This window comes from Garra rufa, chromosome 20, assembly GCF_049309525.1.
Source record: "Garra rufa chromosome 20, GarRuf1.0, whole genome shotgun sequence".
In the NCBI taxonomy this organism is placed as follows: Eukaryota; Metazoa; Chordata; class Actinopteri; order Cypriniformes; family Cyprinidae; genus Garra; species Garra rufa.
Window position 1 is genome coordinate 17,487,304 of NC_133380.1, and position 21,761 is coordinate 17,509,064.

The 21,761-nt window shown below is 38.0% G+C and overlaps 1 protein-coding gene across 1 annotated transcript; it reads right to left on the reverse strand.

Moving 5' to 3' along the window:
- Positions 1–51: 51 nt before the first annotated feature.
- Positions 52–20,656, reverse strand: kdm5ba (lysine demethylase 5Ba). The gene is made up of 28 exons (XM_073825461.1): positions 20,457–20,656; positions 19,293–19,491; positions 17,674–17,751; positions 16,789–16,911; positions 16,455–16,625; positions 15,630–15,758; positions 15,453–15,546; positions 12,493–12,560; positions 12,242–12,400; positions 11,877–11,996; positions 11,628–11,786; positions 11,368–11,549; positions 11,011–11,173; positions 10,806–10,925; positions 10,506–10,700; positions 9,552–9,733; positions 9,340–9,464; positions 9,011–9,161; positions 7,640–7,754; positions 7,196–7,551; positions 6,065–6,203; positions 5,778–5,957; positions 4,929–5,081; positions 4,062–4,472; positions 3,883–3,973; positions 3,583–3,788; positions 1,062–1,331; positions 52–967 (listed from the first exon to the last, which is right to left on the reverse strand). The coding sequence occupies exons 2-28, from the start codon at positions 19,443–19,445 to the stop codon at positions 836–838; spliced, it is 4,425 nt and encodes a 1,474-aa protein (XP_073681562.1). The 5' UTR covers positions 19,446–19,491; positions 20,457–20,656; the 3' UTR covers positions 52–835.
- Positions 20,657–21,761: the final 1,105 nt, after the last annotated feature.

Genomic DNA, 21,761 nt, shown 5'->3' on the forward strand with positions numbered 1-21,761 from the left:
GTTTGCTTTATGCACACAAATGAAGACAAGGAAGGCTCATGGTATCAGAAGTAGATCAGTATTTATAGGTGAGAACAAACCATTTTATTTCACAATTGAATTAACATCGGAAAGATCTGTTTTGAGTTTTAAAGAAAGCCACAGTATACATCACAAAGTATATTTCACACAGCTTTTTCTTCTGCCTGCTACATCTCTTTTTGTCTGACAACCTACATTAGGATTCTGTACAAACACTTCTAATGCATCAAGCAACAGATCGGAGCAGATCTCAAGCTACTGAAAAAAAAAAAATCAGGGAAACCAGCCGAGTTATTGCTGGGATAAATAAATAATATTTTATATTATTAGACACATGTACCAAAACAGCGGGTTCCAAAAATAACTTTAGACCATTTTGTTTAGTCCAATTAATATTATTTGGTGTAAATAGCCCAGATCGACAAATTCAGGTTAGAAATTCTAAAGGTGACTGGGGAAAGAAAAACCAAACAAAAGAAAACAATAAATATGAACAAAAATACATTTGGGGAAGCTGAAGTTCCCTGTTGTTTTGCATTTATGGGATGGAAACCCCTGAGGTACATCTATGCATCACGTTCTCTAGAGAAGAAAATAAAATGTTATAGAAGGAAATCCTCAAAAATACAAAACAAAAAGCAGAAGAATCATACAGGTTTTTGTTAACAGTCCTATCAAGAAGGCAGTAGCACCAAGGGGAGCGGAGGGAGCGGGATTCTGTAAGAGGATGATATCTGGTGCATTCTTGGTGCTGTAACTTATGTGCAAAACGGGGAGCCTTTTGACTATCCTTCGAAAAACATGATTTTGGTCCTTATTCTGTCAAATCGTTTATTGCGCAGCTGACGCAGATGTAGTCCTCATTCTCAGCCTGCTCAGCAGACACTCCCACACAAATCTGGTGGAACCACTGGTTACAGCTGCCATCACACTGGACCCAGTTTACCTGTGAAGACGAGAAAGCATCAGTTATTCATGCAAGGAGGATGCAGTGGATTAGAAAACAAAACCTCAACATTTCCAATTGCGCTAGAACTAACCTCGTTTCCTTCTGGCTGTTGACATTTCTTTGCCGAGCACACAGACCAATCCTCCTCTGAGTCGTCTGAATACGAGAGGTCAGAAAGGGAGTTGGAGGGCGAGGTGGTTTGTTTCTCCTCTCTTCTCCTTTCTTTGTTCATTTTGGGCTTCTTTTTCTTGGGTTTCTTTATCTTGTCTCTTTGTTGCCCTTCCATGTTTTCTTTCTCTAGACGTCGCTTGCTGTTCTTCTCAAGCTTCTCGGGTTCCTTCTTGGTCTCTGGAACTGCATCCTAGATGGAACAAATTCAATCGAAATCAGTTGAAAGCTCCATTCTGAAACCTAGTGAGCTGTTTTGCTGGCTATATAAGCAGCTGTTTTCTAAGTGGGCATCCAAACAGTTACTTCATAGTTCTACATAGGCAGTAGTTCACAATAATAATGCTCAAGTGGCTTTATTCATACGTGACTTAAACACTACCAGTCAAAAGTTTTTGAACAGTAAGATTTTTAATGCGTCTCATCTGCTCACCAAGCCTGCATTTATTTGATCTAAAGTACAGCAAAACTGTAAAATTTTGAAATATTTTTTACTATTTAAAATGTAATTTATTCTTGTGATCAAAGACAAATTAAGAAGTTACAGAAATTAACACTTTTACTTAGCAAGGATGATTTAAATTGATCAAAAGTGACAATAAAGACATTTATAAATGTTAAAAAACATTTCCATTTCAGATAAACGCTGTTCTTCTGAACTCTCTATTCATCGAAGAAACCTAAAAAATAAATAAATAACTCAGCTGTTTTTAACAATGAATGTTTTGAGCAGCAAATCAGAATATTAGAATGACTTCTGAAGGATCATGTGACTGGAGTAATGATGCTAAAATGTCAGCTTTGAAATCACAGGAAGTAGTGACATTTTTAAAATATATTCAAATAAAAAAAGTTCTTTCAAAAAGTACAGATATTTTAAAATGTTACTGTTTTTGCTGTACTTTAGATCAAATAAATCAGAGGCTTGGTGAGCAGAAGAGACTTAAAAACAAATCTACTCGATCAAAATATACATTTTAATTAGAATAAACTATTTTCAGTATTATTCAAATTCACTACTGAAGAAAATACTAGCTTATTTAGAATAATTTCTCTCGGCTTTTATCCTAAAATGAACCTGTTATAAATTAGGGTTTTCTAAACAGTTTTTTTAGGAGTATAAAAGCTAATAATTCAATTATTAAAAACTAAAATACATAAATAGTTTTAAAATAAAAGCAATCAAACAAGAATACATGTAAGCCAATTACTGGCACTGTAGACAAAAATCATTCTTTGGTAAACTAATAAATGACAAAAAAAAAATTGAAATTTAGTCATGATGAGATAAAAAGTCATAATTATCGCTTAAGTATTTCAACCTTTTAAAATGTCTTAGTATGTCAATTTGGGCTTTTATCTAATATAATTATAGCTTAGAATCACTTTAACCTAATTATGACAAAATACAAGTCAAGAAAAATGTTGTAATTACTACAAAATGCCAGTTGACAGAATTTAAACTTTTCCCCTCTTAATGTCATATCTACAACTTATGCCATGACTATGATTTACCAAAGCATGATGATTTTCCCTATGTGACGGAATTGGGCATCCTTAAATCTTAAAAGGATTAGTTCACTTAGAGAATAAAAATTTCCTGATAATTTACTTACTCTCATGTCATCCAAGATGTTCATGGTCTTTCTCTCTTCAGTTGAAAAGAAAAAGGTTTTTGAGAAAAACACATTCAAGGATTTTTCTCCATAAAGTGGACATCAATGGGGGCTCTACACAATCCCAGCCTTGGAATAAGAGTCTTATCTAGCGAAACGATGCGTCAGATGTGCCAAAAATGTTCATCTTACACTAGCTCTGCGAGGGGTGTCCTTGACTTTGTGAATTACGTAATCAGATTGGAAAGGTCATGCTTAGTTCTTCATCTATGTACTCCGGTTCAAAAAGGAACTTCAACCTCCAACTTCAAAATCATCTGACAAACACTGGGTCAGCACTATGTCACACATTTTTAGAAAATGACCAGTCATTTTGCTAGACAAGACCTTTATTCCTCAGCTTGGATCGTGTAGAGCCCTTTGAAGCTGCACTGAAACTGCAAATTGGACCTTCAACCCTTTGTCCAACATGTATGGAGAAGTATACTGGAATGTTTTCCTCAAAAACCTTAAATTTCCTTTTGACTGAAGACAGACAGACAGACATGAATATCTTGGATGACATGGGGGGTGAGTAAGTTATCAGGAAATATTTTGGAACTAATCTTTTAATACAAAGAGTAAATATTTTGTTTACCTGCATGTTGTGTGACCAGCTAACATCAGAAAACGTAAATGTGAACTTATTAAACTATTGAAATGAACTTCAAGTAAATATTTTGACTGATTTAGACAAGGAATTCCTATAATTTGTCAACTGAATGAGAGGAATTTACAATGCTACAAAACAAATGCTACTAAGTTAACAAGTTAGAAATGTTCTCCCACCTGTCCTTTGCTGTGAGGAGGGCTCCTGTGAGGTGGACTTCTGTCTTGAGCAATGTGATACTGGTGATCGTGTTCGCTGCTTTGCAGGGAGTGCTGGGATGGTGAAAACCTGTTGAGCAGGCTGCTATAAAGTGGCTGGAGCTCAGGTAAAGTCACCTGCTGGAGAAGACCTTCCACTAACAGCTCCTCCAACTCAGGACTGAGCTCTGTAATACATGAGATGATCCCAAATGTTTACATCCAGACATTTACAAGAAATCTCTAAGTGTGTATTAAAAACATTAGGTGTGGTTGACTCACCATTGAGAGGAATACACGGCTGCAGCATGTAGAAAGAACTGTTGCTCCCTACCATAGTCGGAGATGATGCAATTCCAGAAATGTGTCTTGCCTGCATCACATAAATAGAACGGAACATGAATATAAATAGAAAAGCGTCATATTGTTATTGATTTTCCAAACTACCGTATTATGCTCACTTTTCCATTCGGATGCTGTATAGGCGAAACCTGCTGCACTTTGTGTTGCCAGCGAACCGTTCTCTCAATCACATATCGCAGGGCATCGCCCTCTGGAAGCCGAACCCTAATCCGCTGCAAGGAAGCGAGCAGAGGAAGCACCTTATCCAGCGGCGGCTTCTCGGAGCGCTTGCACAGCGGGCATAACCACGGTAACCCTGTCTGGATGTCCTTGAACCCTGGCACACAACCGCTGTGGTAGGCGTCTCGACAAAGTTCACACTGTAGCATAGGGCCTGCAGGGACGGTGTGACACAAGCACACTGTGGGGCCCACACTACTGGGCGAAGACTGAAACTTTGACTCATTTGAGGTCCGCAACATAGACAGGCTCTCCAGCTCTTTCTGGTGTACGTCACTGAGAGTGGCCATCTGTTTGGAGAACATACAAGTATGATGTGATGACTTATTCGTGATGATTGAAAAATCATTTTAAGACCCACTTAAATTAAAGATGACATATGAAAATCTGACTTTTTCCGTGTTTAAGTGCCATAATCAGTTTTTTTTGTAAGCCTTTCTCTGCAAGCTTGTGTGAAAACGAGCCACACAAATTTCACTCGCAAAAATGTATCGATTTATTTACTGTATATTACGCTGCTGTCACACAGATCTAATTTAAAAATGCAATTTCTTTCCCAACCGTTTACCTTCACAGACATAACTGACTGTTTTTGTAACTCATGTGCGATTTTGACAAACTTGTGTTTTTGTCAGTTTAAGCTCAATAATACATGAAAGAGAACTTCATTTAGTACTCACATACCATGTTTTCATTGCAATGTAACTTCATACTTTATGCATAACTTCATACCAAAAGTAACTTACTGCTGAAGCCGTGTCTTTGCTTGTCGAAAGCGCCTTTTCCACATCAAAAAGGGAGTCCAGTTTTACTTCAACTTTCTTGCAGGGTACTGAGGCATCCTTGGCTTTTTTAGACTTAGACTTTTGAGATCCAGTCTCACACCTAGGGCACAAAACCTTAAAGAAACAAATACAAATGAAAAGGGAACATTCTTTTTTAGTCACACAATTCACAATTATTTATTAGGGATGTAACGGTATTATCAATATTGTGGTATTGTCATCTCGATATCAGCGCTGTCACATGACTGTATGAAACGATAGATCTTCCAGGTAAAAAGTGTTGCTTTTTATTCAACGTTTAAACTTCTTATTCTAACATAAAAGGTCTTTAAAGTTGCGTTTTTTTGCCATTATGCTTTGGCACAGTATTTATCAAACAATCTAAAACCAAAGCACAATATGGCTTAATCCCATCAAGTCTGTTTTCGCTGCGGGTTTCATGTACTGTGAGCATTTGGGAACACAACCCCACCAGTTATGCTTAATTTTCGCAGCATTTCACTAGATTTAGTTTTCACTGAAGTTGGAGTTTTCCATAAAAAAAAAAAAAAAAAAAAAAAAAAAAACACAAGTCAACTCAGTTTTGAGTTTTTTGAGTTAAGAACATGCGTTGGAGCTCTTAATTTTGAACTATCGACATGCATTAGATAGAAGACTTTAACTTTAAAATGTACAGGATGTTCTTTTTTTTTTGTTTAATATTGCAATAAATATCATACCATGGACTTCATATCAAGGTATTATCATACCTTGAGTTTTCAATATCGTTACATCCCTAAACAATACTTTAGACTGTAAGTAAGTGTATACCTCAAGGAGAGAATGGGATGAGTTCCTCAACAGGAATGTTTTAGCTGCACTCTCCTTCCAGGCCTGCACCTCAGATACTAAGCTTTCCAGTCGGGTCAGTGGTTCCAACATTACTGGAATACCTCTGGCTCTTGACACTAGTTCAGACAATGCAGCAAGACCAGGAATACGGCCTCCAGCCTGTAGCAAAAAAATGTTTAAATGGACTGAGCGCTACTTGCACAATTCTATGTATCCAATCATAGGGTTACAAATAATAGAGCATCACAGAAACATGTAAAACATACCTGAAGAGCATCTGCCTCCATTATCCACTCTCTGGCCCTGCTTACACAGTCTTTAAGTTGAAGACAGCTGGGCAGGTATGCTGGGATGCTGTCCACTTCCTGTATAGCTGCCTCAAGAGTCTCAATACTATGACGAGGCCTAAAATAAGCGAAATGACAAAGGACAGTTTAAATTATTTTAGAGTTTTGATTATTTTACAGGTTTAAAATGTCTTAAGTTTTAAAAGATTAAATAATGTATTTTGTGAAAAACAACTATCTAAATAGGGGAAAAGTTGCTTTTCTTTAAGGATAATGAACTTACCTACTTTTTTGGCTAGTATTTTTTATATTAATATATTTAAATTAGAATTATATATTTGAATAATATTAACGCTTATATGCAGCAAGGACGCATTAAAAGTCATGAAACTCATGAAAAGTGACAGAAAAGATTTCTAAAAATTCAGTTTGAACTTTCTCATCAAAAAAAAAAAATATCTTACTGTCCCCAAAGTTTTGACCAGTACACTGAACAATGTATGGACAGTGTAGGTGACGGACTGGACAATGTCACAATAGATTGAACCAGTTAACCTGCCAGGAAGCAGCTTTAAGTCAAAATGCTAACCCTGCACATTTTTATTCCTCCTCCAAACTAGCTCGGCCATCTATGTGTGTTTTTTAACAACATGCATGTTGTGAGAGCATGATCTGTATTAACCATAAGCCATTGAAAGAAATAGGTAAAATAAAAATTTGCAAGCAAAATTTTTCCAGAAGTTTGCAAATGATTTTGTTGCACAATCAATTTAGTCATGCACACTGCCAAACCTAAAACACCAGGAGTTGTTTTCACTTCTCAGATCTTGGTGACAGAAGTGGTGAAGAGTTTGCACAGTGTCACAGAAGTTCGTTAGTGAAAATTCTGTCACCATTTAATCTTAAGTCTTAAGAATTCTCTTAAGAATTTCATTTAGTTTCAAAACACAGAGGAAGATTTTATTTGCATTTTTTCTCTTTATGGACTTCTGAAGCATCAAAGTTGGTGTTTTTGTGACTTTGGAAAGACATGAGGGTGTGTAAATGACAGAATTTATTTTTGGGTCAACTATCCCTTTAACTTCCATTAAATTCAACTTAAATACAAACCTAGCAGTAAGCATGTTATGGGCCTTTTCTTCCCAGTGTTCACAGACAGTGAGCAGCTCCTGCAGGCGAGCCATGGTCCTTTCCACACAGGCGTGCGGTGCCAAGCCCACCCCTTGATCTATGAGCCTCCTCATGCAGTCTAGACTGAGGTCAGCGGGCTGATCGCTGGCTTCCTGAACAGCCTCCACCCATCGGGCTTGCTCTAGCCTTTGCCTCAAGACCGCCAGCTGAGGCAACTCCACATCCAGGCCTGCGCCTTCATCTAGAAGGGCTTGGAGAGCAGAGGAACCAGGCATGTCCTCTGCAAGGAGATCTGTGCTCTGCTGTTGGAACTGTTCAACGCGGTTCAAAAGAGCCTGAAATGAAAGTAGAGGAAGGAAATTTCAGATCAACACTTTTGGGATCTGGGTAAAAATACACAAAGCATGTTGTATGATTGGGTACCTTTAAGAACGGGGCCTGTCGGATGGTACAGGGCAGGTCGTACAGTTGACTGACAAACGACCTCAGTTCATCCACCGTGAGCTGGTTCTGAGATTTTCCCCCACCGGAGCGATACCTATTAAAACAAATACAGAAATACAGATTTGCATCCATTTAAAACTAGTTATTTAAAGGGATAGTTCATCCAAAATAGAAAATTCAGTTAATAATTACTCATCCTCATGTCGTTCCAAGCCTGTAAGGCCATCATTCTACCCTGGAAATCCAGAGGTCTCGCGAGAGCACAATTTGAATTGTCTCTGCAAGACACTCTGGCATCGAGCAATGATGCAGGTTACTGCAATACGTAAGCAATTGTGGGAACCAATCAAATCGGTGTATCTGATGTAGGCGGGCCAGAGGCGAGCTAAGCTGATGATGACAGCACTGCGAGGTCCGAATCATGTAGTAAACTTTGAAAGATCGCTGTTGCTACAGATGAACAACAAGTTGTTTGAAACGGCTTTGGCCGCTACAATGAACGAGTTAGACTTGGCTTTCCATATAAAAGAGGAACAGAAAACCGAAAACTCGAATCGTTCCTTTGCAAGAAGGACGTTTTTGCCGACTGGATACGGCAAGAGTTTAATCTATCAGTTCACGAGTTCACGCTTACATATAATTAGCCGGAGAATAGTAGTGCATGTTTGGCGTGCTGTCCGGTGAAGGGCTCCGAGCTCGGGAGTGGCCCGAACCCAGAGTACGTTACCCCCCAATAGGAGTAGCGAGAACTCGGAGTGATGAGATGGGATGGTGGAGGTTTACTGATAAACCATCGAGTGAATTGAGGTGAGTCAGCTGTATTTAAACCTATGGTGCTGATTGACTTGTGATGTTTACGCTAAGCATCTGACGCGCTTCTCCCGAACTTTGTTATTGAAACATCATTTAGCTCTGCTGGTAGCTAAGCGTGTATTGTTGTGATTGGTTGTGGCGTTATCCAATTGCGTGCAGTTAGAGTTTCAAATGCATGCTTGGTGCCGCCCCTCGAGTTAGGCAGTTTTCATTGCTCGATCCCAGACCCTTAATCTTAATAGATTAGGGTCTGGATTTTTCCAGGCTACCATCATTCATCTTCAGAACACAAATTAAGATATTTTTGATTCATAAAATTACAGTTGAACCACTAATTTTACATGGACTTTTTAACAATGACCTTACTACATTTCTGGGCTCACAGATTATCAAAAATATCTTAATTTGTGTTCCAAATATAAACGAATGTCTTTCAGATTTGGAACGACATGAGGGTGAGTAATTACTGACAGAATTTTCATTTTTGGTTGAACTCTTTCTTTAACATCTCCATTATAGAGGAAACAATAAATGTACCTCGTCTGTCTCTTGCCGTTGAGGAGTTGTTGGGCCATTGTGGTACATCTATCTGCATTCTGGATGACTTGACGCAGATGATTTAGCAGGTCAGTATCAGGGTATGTCTTCTTCTCTGCTTCTACTACCAATGAACGAAGCTCCTCCAAATCTAATAAGAAAGAAGAATCCCTTATTTAGGATAAAAATGTGCATTTCACATATTTAACCATGCAAATTCTGCCTAAACAAAATAGTTTCAATGAATAGCTACCTAAAAGCTGAATTATGAATATCTATACTTGGAATTTCTAAGGGTTAAACACAAACGCATTGTAATAATTACCCACCGCTTTTATAGTCGTGATCTGCTTTCAAAATTTTGTTAACTTTAGATGCCCAGTCTTCGTAGGATTCCGCACGAGCCGTCAAAGCCTGGAACAATGGCTTCAGTTCGGCAAGTGTGAATTTATAGCTGTGCAAGACAAAGACAAAAAGGTTCATTTATTAACTGAACTCTTCTGCATTTGATCTATCATGTCCTATGCTTTTGCAAACATACTTGAGCGTGTAGCTTCTTGCAGGGCAAGAGCAGAGGTCCTCGATGTGTTGGAGACAGACTAGCTGGTCGGGGCTACAGGGACAGGTGATGGCAGACAGGTAACAGGTGGTCCGGCACTTAGCACACTGCCTTTCCTCATCTGGCAGTAAATCATAGTCAACCTGTTGGGAGTGCCACACGCCCTAGAGAACAGAACAAACACAATGGGATCAATTAGTAATAGACAGACAGACCATGAATACAAACAAAGTGAACAGAGACAACAGGTTTAATTACTTCAAGTAAATAAATGCATATAAAATAGTACTATTACAGATCCTTTAGGTCCCACAAATTCTTTGGTTTTGCAGCATTTGTGTATTTAAACCCTTTCCAAAAATGACTGTATAATGAGACCCATCTTTTCACACTGAGGACACCTGAGGGACTCTCAACTATTACAGAAGGTTCAAACGCTCACTGATGCTTCAAAAGAAAAAATTGCATCAAGAGCCGGGGTGTAAACTTTTGAACAAAATGAGGACGTGTATATTTTTCTTATTTTGCCTAAGTATCATATTTTTTACTTTAGTACTGCCTTTCAGAAGCTACAGAAGATACATCCCCCATAAGACAAAATAAGTTAAGTTTTCAACCCTGGCCCTTAACGCATTGCCTTTCCTTCTGAAGCATCAGTGAGCATTTGAACCTTCTTTAATGGTTGCATACAACTCCCTCAGTTGTCCTCAGTGTAAAAAGATGGATTTAAAAATCATACTGTCATTGTTGGAAAGGGTTCAAACACACAAAAATGTTAAAAAACAAAACAAAGGATTTGTAGGACCTGAAGTATTTTTCTAAAGAACAGGGGAGTTTAACTGTGCAGGACAAACAAGGAACTCATGAACAACTATCATAAAAATAAATAAATAAAAAACTTAAATTGTGCTAACTGCCTTTAAAATAGCCACCCACCAGCTTATAGGCTTTCTCACGGAGCATCTTCTCTTCCAGAATCATGGTGCACATGTCCTTGTGGACAGCAGTGGCCAGTTCTAACTCTAGAGAGTCTGCCTTTGCGGCAATATTACAGGTCATCTCATCATGGGAGAAAACACAGTATCTGTTGAGGGATCGGTAGTGCTCGACACACTTACGACCAAGAGGCATCTGAAACACAAGACCGTATGAGAGTTCACTATGCTTCATAACTCAAATAGCAATATTAATGCTTATCCTAAGTAAAATTTCATGCTGACTTTAAGCAACTTTTACCCAGTCTGCTGTGCAGAAGTTGACTGCCTCTGCAAAGTTGAAGCCCTGGTTGAAACCACTGTGATAGGCCCTCGGGAAGGTAATGACAAACTCGCCAGCACACTGGTTTGTTCGGTAAATCTAAAGAAAGAAAGGATAAGGTAATTGATTATGTGCACCACGCATGAATAAAATGGCTATATCTTATGCCCATAACTCCACTCACTGGTACTCTATGCTCCATGAGCACATTTGGGTTCATGATGGTGACCAGCTGGTGAAGCAGGTCTGGCTGAGACTCAAAGAGCTCAGGGGCCAGGCTCTTCATCACGGTCTCCAACTGCTCAGCGGCATAGCCAGGAGCGCCATACCACGTCTTTGGCTCCCCCCTGCAAATCAAAACAACAAAATTGAGTGGAAAAACAACAATCTGAGGGCATGAGTTGTTTTTATCTCAAGAACTGAAGCCATAAACAGCCATTTAGTAAGCCATGCACATGGAAGTTGCTGAAGAGCAGATACACTCGCTCAATGTACCATGTAAAATAGGTTACTTTCAATTTAGAAAGTGCAAGTGAATTACCAATGCAGATAGTTGATGGAATAACTCCAATGGTCCTCAATGTGCCAGCAGAAGGAGGAGAAGCACATGCCCACATAAAGCCATGGGAGCTTCATCCCACAGATGTCTGCTGTGACATGAGTCAGCACAGATGCATCCAACACCGGCATGTTATTGAGGTTCCAGCCACTGTTCAGATAATCCTAGACAAAAAGAAATTTGATTTCATGAAACATGCATTTAAGATTTCAAGAAGGCGGCATTTCAGGTTATTTTTGTACCTCCTCCTCTGGTGAGACTTTAAATGTGCCGTTCTTAACAGGGAAGCCGCTTCCGAAATCCTTTGAAGCAATATCAGCTCCATACTCCACAGTAACATCCTCCTCGATGGTGCTAACCAGCCTCCAGAACTCCTTTTCCACCAGCTCTGTGGGAACCATCTGCCGAGAGGACGATAAAGCCGGTCACTTTATATTGCATATGGTACGCAACCATATTTGTTTCACAAAAGTGTCGTTTAACACACATACGTGAACAGGCATGTTAAAGTAGTCAGACTTGAAAGAGTCAGCCATATCGCCAAAGGTGCGGAGGGTGTAGTCTCTGGAGGCCTGCTCGAACCCAAACGCCACCTGTGGCTTACCACACTCCTAAAGGGAGAACAGAGAGGCTGATGTTCACAAACTAAATGCAAATGACTTTTACATACAATCCAGTACTACTAAGCAGACAGGAACAAAGAGCATAAACAGCAGCTGTAATTTAGTTACGAAAAAAGCTTCTTTGTATTTATTTAAGGAAAGGTTGCACCACTATCATACGAGATCACTAAACAAACAAAGTCGTCGTCATGATGTCAGCAGTTTGCAAATGTAGACAATCGGGAGTGGCTCACCTGAGCCAGGCACTTGGGGCACCTCCAGTCACCTTTGGGGACGTCGTGGAGGGGTGGGATCAGACAGAAGGTGTGATAACTGTCGTCACACCCATCACAAAGCAAGAGTCTATCTTCATTGCCTCCACCCCCACATACCAAGCACATGTACTGCTCCACCTGTGAGGAAAACAAACACACATTGCCATAAAGGAATGCAGTGCATACTTTGTTGTGTGAAAACCAAATGGTCCTCTGACCTCCACCCTCACCTTTGATTTTTCACCTTCCACTTGTTGCTCAATGGGTTCTTCTTTCACCTGCACTGGAATCGTCATCACTGGAAGTAATTTGTAGTAAATAAGTAAATAAGTCTGAAACTTCACACTGCAGTGAGGTTAAAATTTAGAAGTACACTACTGTCCAAAGGTTTGAGATTGGTAAGATTATTTGAAAGAAGCTCAACAAGGCTGCATATATTTGATCAGAAACAGTAAAAACAGTAATGTTCTGAAATAATTTTACAATTTAAAATAATTGCTTTCTACTTTATTATATTTTAAAATGAATTTTATTCCTGTGATGGTAAAGCTGATTTTTAGCAGCCAGGATTTATTGATCATTTGAAAAGACTTTACTGTTACTTTGTCAATTTAATGCTTCCATGCCGAATAAAAGTATTCATTTCTAAATTAGTAAAAATGTAGATGGTAGGGATGTAACAATATCAAAATCTCATGATACGATAATATCCCAATATGAAGTCCACGATATTTTGTACATTTCAAAGTATAAATAATGGACTTTAACCCCTAGTTTCACAGACAAGGCTTAAGCCTAGTCCTAGACTAAAATCTAAGTCTGAGCTGATTTAACTGAAAGAAACTTGCATGGACTGATCTTAAAATATATCAGTGCCTTTTTTTGTCTCAAGATGAACACCGGTAATGTTTTTTTTTCAAAGCACGTTTATAAAAATTACTTAAATGTCCTAATTGAACTATGGCCTAATCCTGGCTTAGTCTAAGCCCTGTCTATGAAACCAGGCCTAAGAGGACCAACCCATGTTCTTAACTAACAAAACTTAAGTTAGAAAAAAGTCAGTGACCTTTAAAGTGGACTCAACTCTCTTTTTAGATGTGGTATGTCTCAGTCTAAACTGCATTCACACTGGTGTTTTAGAAGCCAAACAAATTAGAATATAATAATAACAACAACAATTTTATATTACTATTTTTCTATGACAATAATAGCCATATATTGTAAAACAATGACACTGTAAAATACATTTAAAATAATATTTTATAGGTATATAATTTTTGCTTTACACTATAGCAGGGAAATTAATACACTTATTTCCTAATTTCGAAACTTGAAAAGGATGTTTTGAATTTGGACTGCAGTAAGGATACCCATTTAAACCAGTAGCAGTCAACAAATCATACTGCACATACAGCTTTTATTTTGAAGGAAAACTTCAGCTTCAGTGAAAATAGGCTTACAAAAACACGTAATACTGTAATCATCTGCAGCGGAAAAAAGCATAACTGGTGCGTTTGCATTCCCAAATGCATGCTAAACTGTCAGCTAGGGCTGGGCGATTCTTTCGATTTTTTCGAATTTATGTTTTAAGACGATTTAATTTTTTATTAAATCGAGGTATCGCGATATATATATATATATATATATATATATAGAACGGAAAAATAACGCGTTCTGGTAAAATAACGCGAGTCACTAAGGGGACATGATTAGCTGCGTGCTAGCATGTTAGCCTGTTACATTACAGTACATACAATTTCACTTACCACATAAACAGAGTAGAGAGATGATTGAAGACAATGGCGAATTATTTGCATATCAGGGCTCTAGAGTGCGACCTAATTTCTCAATGGTGCGACCCGCCGTTCAAGGGCAAAAAGAAACTACTACGTGCGACTATGAAAAAATATTTAGGAGCACCATGTGCGACTGACCCGACCAGCATATTTGTGTTTGCGCTGAGTGGAGCTTCAAAGGTTTCTATGTGTTTTGCACGTTGACAAATGTATCTCAAGTGTAGAGAGTGTAAATAAGAGACTGAATGGGCAGTAGCTTCGTTTATTATAATAGAGCTTTGTGAGAATGCAAACTAAGATGAGTGACAGCTTTTAATCATTTTTAAGGAAATTTGTAAACGAGATATTGATTTATTACAACAGTTAAATAAACAAGTTATTATTAAGTGACTTACATTGTCTGACTATAACACTATTGCCTGATTTTGCTGTTTCGTCATCAAAAGTGGTCTGAAACAAGTCACATTTGAGCCGCTGCGCATCTCCACTCAAACACAGCGGTGTTTCGTTTATGAATGAACGTGCGTTTTTAAACGAATCTAGTGAAATGATTCAATTTCCCATTCATAAAGAGTCACTTGCTTTATTCTTGAATGAACAAAACGAATCAAATGAATGAAATGATTCAGTAATTAAATCAGTGTCTTACCACCACCTGCTGGCAGATCGTTTCAGTTTATTAAATCATTTAATATTTCTGTGTTCAAAATTGTATATTTTTGTATACGATATAAGTGCAAGAGAAAAGCATGGCAATATATATTTTCCTCCCATCTCATATTTGTCTTACAAACATTTACTGTGTCTGGTATCATAAGAATGGGGCCTGGTGGAAAGCGATCACTGATGCAGTTGCAATGTATATTGCAAAATATATGGTGCCCATATATATATTGTGGAAAAGCTGGGGTTTCTTTGCATGCTAAAAGAAGTAGGGGGGAAAAAATCGATTTAAATCATAAATTGGATTTTTTTTTGTTTTTTTTTTAGGCCATATCGCCCAGCCCTACTCTCAGCACATGCAATAAACACGTTCACTGCATTCATTTACTGTGAACTGAGCCGTTCTGAGGTGCGAAAAACACCGGATTACAAGCTGATCGTCTGAACGAAGTACTTCGCTTTGAAACGCACAGTGACAACAGACTTGATAAAGGTATTAAGCCATATTGTGCTTTCGGTTTTAGTTTGACAGATACTGTCAAATAGATAAAGACCTTTTATTGGAATATTTAAAAAATCAACACTTTTTGCTAAGAAGACATATCATTTCACATTGTCATGTGACCTTGATAACATAGAGACAGTTTTGTTATCGCAATAGCTTGATATTGATAATATCGTTACATCCCTAGTAGAGGAAAGTAGAAATAAAAAAAAATATGGATCCATACCTGGTTCTGGTTTTGCCACACACGAGCCCATTCTCCTCCTCAGGTTAGGTTTGCTTTCACACACCTCACCCGGTTCTGATTTAAAACAGCGGCCCTATGAAGAGACGCAATGTCAGGAATCAAAGTTTGAAAAAAAATGTTCCAGGTATGAATTGGATTTCTGTATCTGTCCTTCACCTTGGTCCGTTTAGCTCTGCGGGCGATAGTGCAGGTTTCCGCTGGTTGCACCGACTGACGCTGGGGCAGGTCGTGGGGTTTGTACTCCTTGTCTTTGGTGTCATTAGTCAGAGTTGGCTTCTGAGAGTTCTGTTGGAGAAAGATATTCAGCACTGACACCATGCAAGTAATAAGCCAATACATTTCCAATGAAAATTTTAAGAATACAAATGCATTTGTGTGCACATGTGGCTTCAGTCTCATCTAATTAACCGGAGAGCCACATGACAGCAGGGTGAACATTATTAGAGCCAGTAACAGTGAGAGGCAAAGCAGATCACCCCTAGGGTATTAACCCTGGGGTAAAAGCAGCAGGCGGGTGGGCCTAGAGCTCAGGGCTCATTGAATGAATTCACACCCCTTTATGGTTAGGGGGAGGGGACCGTGGGTACAGCACAGAAAAACATGCACGTCAGAGAAAGCTGTTAACCACTGAACCCGCAGGAACACCAAAACACAGACGAACAGCCTGCCAGACAGTACTTAAAGAGTAAAAACAAACTATAAATGACACCCTATAAAAACATACACAGGAACACAACCTCATTTTCATGTAAACTGTGCGTGCCACCTAATCTGCTCTGAATATATATGGTGAAAATAAACTAGGCCGCTTATCAACAATGCTTTGTAAAACTGGGGCACCCTTTCTGTTCAGATACAGTTGAGTTCTCTGCCAAAAAAAAAAAATCATCATGGACAATGGTCATGTGTGCACCATAACAAAGAACTGAGTGACATAAGGTTGAAAAGAGGAAAGTTATACAAGTGCTTTAGTGACCTCACCATACGATTAGCTCCTGTCTGGAACAAATAATATGGGTAGAGAATCCTCTCATAGTGAGCGCGAAGGTGAGAGCCAACCGCTTTGCCAGGAGCAAACCCCATCTTCAGCGCGATCTGGGTCCATCTCCGCTCTTTACAGACCACGTCAAAGCATCCCTCCTCTTTGACCAGCTAGACAGAGACATGGGGTCACCAAAGACATGTTTACATCCATATTTGATTTTCAAAAAGGCCACTGAGAAAGTATAGGACAGTTTTTCAAGACTAGTATGCTAAAGTAATATGCTTTAAACTTTCCACATGGCCGCTAGAGATGACATAACCTCAGTCCTACCTTGTAAAGCTCATATAAGTCCAGGGTTTTGCGCTCAACATGAGGAATTTTCAATGTACAACCCTGCAGTTCCCAGAACTTAGCAATCTGGTCCAGGAAGTTGAGCTTCACTCTGGTCTGGGCCTATAAAAAAAAATACATCAACGCAAGAATCAAACAAAGTCCTTGTTCTTTTAATAGCTTCTGGTTTGCAAATGAGAAAGCATCTTGGCATTTTATATTTAAAAGAGCTAATTTATCTTTAAAATATAAATTACACCACTGTTCAAAAGAGTTTGGGTCAGTTGGATGTTATATATTTATTCAGCAAAATGCATGAAATTCATCAAAATTGACAGTTATAGATATTTATAATGTTACAAAAGTTTTCTCTACAGTTTTCAACACTGATTATTCTTGAACACCAAATCAGCATATCAAAATGATTTCTGAATGATCATGTGACACTAAAGACTGAAGTAATGTCTGCTAAAAACTCAGCTTTGCCATTACATAAATTACATTTGAAAACATTAAATTAAAAAACCGCTATTGAAATATTTCACAACATTATAGCTTTACTGTATTTCACTGTTTTCCTGATCAAATAAATGCAGCCTTTGTGAACATCTTCAATTAAATCTTACCAACCCCAAACTTGTGAACAGTATGGTATATTAACAAACCAACAAACCAACCAAAAGAGCTAGTTAGCAACAATGAGGCCTTACTGTGACTTTTCTTTTTGTTAGTGACCTTTTCAGACTTGACACTAAACCTTGTGCTTTTAAGTGTGCCAGACCAAAAAGAGGTCACGCTGGTTGCATGTTTCGGTTTAGGATTAATAAGGCCACATGAACATTTGCAAACACAAAATAAGCAGGGGACAAATAGAAAAAGTCTCACCTCTAACTCATTGAGCCTCTGAATGCGTGGCGTGAAATGTAGTCTGTCCACATCACAAGCAAATGGTGGCTGCCAACCCTGACATAAAGAAAAAAAAAAAAAAAACGTGTCAAGCTTTAATGCTTACCATTTGCCACAAGAAACTCCTGTCTAATAGAAGAAAATGATGTGTGCTTATACCTGCATTAGGGGGTTTTCATTATGCCATCATTCCATTTAACAATGATGATTATAAATAAATGTGAAAGTAATATAAAAAATACTGTTCAATACTCAAAACAATAACACAATTGTCTTAATTTCAAGAGGTCCGATGTGTTATTTACGGAAGCACTTTCGTTGTAGGCCTAACGTTACCTCATGAGGTAGGTAATAATTTCATACATATAAAATAAAGTTATGTAAGAGTCCAGAGGTCCACTGGCATGATTCAGAAACCATTAACATTTTATTTAGCTATATTTACGTGCTCAAACATCAGTCATAAGCATATTTGCAGTATAACATACTAGGATGGGTGATATTATTGATGACTACAATACATTTCTTTATCTTTCCACTGAGGCCGTTTTAGGGTGTTAACAATTGTGAATAACAAGACAAACACAAAAACATACATGGCTAATACAACAACTGTGTAAGTTAAACGGTTAAAACGCGACCTAAACTGAATCTCGCTTTTCGCTTGCGTTGTTATTTACATCAAATTTCAGTTTCAATGGCCAAATGCAAATACACAACTCGCACAACATGGAGGACAACGGCGGAGACCAATTACGCCAACTCAAACTTCAAAAATATTTGGACATATTTGTTTCAAGATACAATTTAAGCTTAAATTATTTGATATACGACGAAAGTGTGTTGGCAAATGGAGTGGTTTGACGATATTTGCTAGCTAAGTGGCCATTGTTAACGTTTGTCCAGACAGGATTTCCGTAGTGCCGAATAAACATTAACGTACGAAATGCATTTTATCGACTTTTGCTTAATTAACAGACAATTTAAGATCATCTTTCAACATCAGATAAGCAAGTAAAATGTTATATTTAAAAGCAAATGCGTTGAAGTTAAAGGTAAAAATAGGAAGTTGCATGCTTAAAATGTTCACCAAAAAGTCCCAAAATGTTCTAAACTAAATATGAAATAAAGTTATATAATATTTGTCCGAGGTCGGAAATCCACTATCGAGGATTGTTCTTATTTGGGTGGATGCATTCTAGTCAACATTGATTTTGTAAGACAATAACAATCACTACATTCTGTCCTTCAACATTTTCCATCAACCAAACATTTATTAAAAGTATCTGCCAAAAAAAACAGTCGTGGGGCTCAAAAGCAAGCAGGAATGCGTTAAAACTCTGTTCGAAAGAAAGTAAGTGATGTTATTGTGGTCGCTATTGGAGTAAACCACACGCGAGCATTCACGCATAGCTAGTAGCTGTGCGTACACGCGCACACGCCGTTACGAACGTTCGCAATGGCTGGAGCCGCAATCCGCCATGTTGAAAAAACCTGTCTTCAGAAAAAGTGTTTCGGGATCTGCGATCTGCGAGTATAAAAGACGACCGAGAGCTGGCGTGTATTTGACAGTTCTGTTATATGTCGAAGAAACTTACCGGGGGCGGTCGGATCTTGCAGATGCCAGTGTTTTCTGCAATTGGACGTATTTTGTTGATGAACCCAAAAGGGTCGGCAAATTCCTCCCAACTGGGCTCAAAGACAGGGCACTCCGGTGGTGGAATAAACTCGTTGGGTCGTGGATGGGTCATTCTGGGGAACTTGATCCGAATGATGACATGTAGAAACTGCAGTAAACTGTTTGAAGTTGAAGTAAATGTTTTAATTAGACTCGAAAAGATGCCATATTAAAGAATGATTACACCTGAACTCCGACAATTAACATCCTCATCCACTTTGGGAAACGTACACACAGGCGGAGTGCCGACGTTACAGTGTTTTGTAGTCTTCCGCTTTCAAAAGTAGGCACGCTGGATTTCCTTTCTCCATCCGACATTTTCACCAGTGTAGATTTTTAAAAAGTTTTTTTTTTTTAAATGTAAAACGCACACTTCAGTTTTTCATAACACATGGTAAGAGGGAAAACCCGCATTACTCAAGACCGTAACATTTATGTAACGATCAATACTAACAAAGCTTTTGGTTTTGTAATGGTCAGCAATGATTACGTCAATAATTGTGTTACACCAAACAAAATATGAAACTACATTTCAAATCTAACTAAATGTAACGTTAGATGTTACTAAAAGTCATTCAGATTTTATTTTCAAACGCGTTTGATTTTATCTTTATCTCCTTCATGGCGTAAACATATTAAGTAACAAGCAATACTCTCGAGAAATCTGTGGTCAGAAACAAAGCTTTCAAAAAACACCCTTCTCAAAAACTTATAAACGTTTATCTCCTCTAAAGTGCTTTAAAAAGGCAGAAGTAGGCTGCCATTGAATTAGAGAAGTGACTTGCGCGGATTGACACACCACAGCTTCGTTTTCACCGGAACTACTTCTTTAAATGGACTCTTTCAAGTTACCCACTCGGAAGTAACAGATGTTGTCCAGGGACGATGAATTTAGCCACTCTCCACCCGATTGACATTTAAATTCACGATTAACCTCTGGAGCGGGGTGACATCGTGCAAATTGCACATCGAGCACGTTTGAATGCATAATCCGTGGGCATTTGAACCGTCACATGACCCGATTTTGGAATGCAGGATCCTTCAGCAGAAAACGAATATTGTGCCAAGACAGAAAGTATCTCACCGTACTGGCGTTGCAGTCGACTTTTGTCTTTACATATCTTTGTGCATTAGGTCCATCAACATCCACCGTAGTATTCCATGCGAGCGATATCTATGAGCACGTACCACACGTCAACTCGGAAGCTGTCGCCCCCTATAACACAGGACAGATATCCCTGGTTCCCTGATCCGCCTATCGCAGGAAACAGCCACAGTTATTCTACCGAGGCAGGCTGAGGTGTGGCAGCAGTAGTCTGACCTGCTACCGATAATATCAAGGAAACTTACTGAAATGAATAAATCGTCTTTGCTCATCTGACTTGAATCAGTATGTGTCATGCCTTATTTTCTCATAAATGTTTATTAAGGGCGATTAGATAACATTTTACACGTGTGTGTGTGTGTATACTATATATACATATAAATATATTTTGTTGTTCAAATGCAATTATGACAAAACAGCATATATAGATTTAATTTCAATATGTATGAATAGTAGCACACTCACACAGATAAATATGATATATATATACATATTTCAGATAAATATTATATGTACACTACCAGTCAAAAGTTTTTAAATGTTTTTTAAAAAGTCTCTTCTGCTCACCAAGCCTGTTTTTATTTGATTCAAAGTACAAAAAAAACCCCAGTAAAATTTAAAAATATTTTTACTATATAAAATAACTGCTTTCTATATGAAAATATTTTAAAATGTAATTTATTCCTTTAATTTAAAACAGTTGAGTAATTTGTTTTCAGGATTCTTTATTAATAGAGAGATCCAAAGATCAGCATTTTTTTTTGCATTAAAAGCCTTTGTAACATTACGCATTACGTCATCCAAAAGCTTGGTAAAGAATGTATAGAAATTAATACTAGTTGTTTAAAAGTAATGATAAAGACAAAAGTTGTTTCTATTTCAGATAAATGCTGTTCTTCTGAACTTTTTATTCACCAAAGAAACCTGAAAAATTCTACTCAGCTGTTTTTAACATAATAATAATGCTAAATGTTTTGTTTTGAGCAGCAAATCAGAATATTAGAATGATTTCTGAAGGATCATGTGACTGGAGTAACAATGCTAAAATATATTCAAATAGAAAACAGTTATTTTAAATAAGAATATTTCAAAATTGTACTGTTTTGCTGTACTTTGGATCAAATAAATGCAGGCTTGGTAGGAAGAGACTTCTGTAAAAAAAACATTACAGATCCTACTGTTGAAAAACTTTTAACTGGTAGTGTATGAAAAATAGCATTCTCTCTCTCTCTCTCTCTCTCTCACACACACACACACACACATGCTTTTTAAAGGACAATTTTC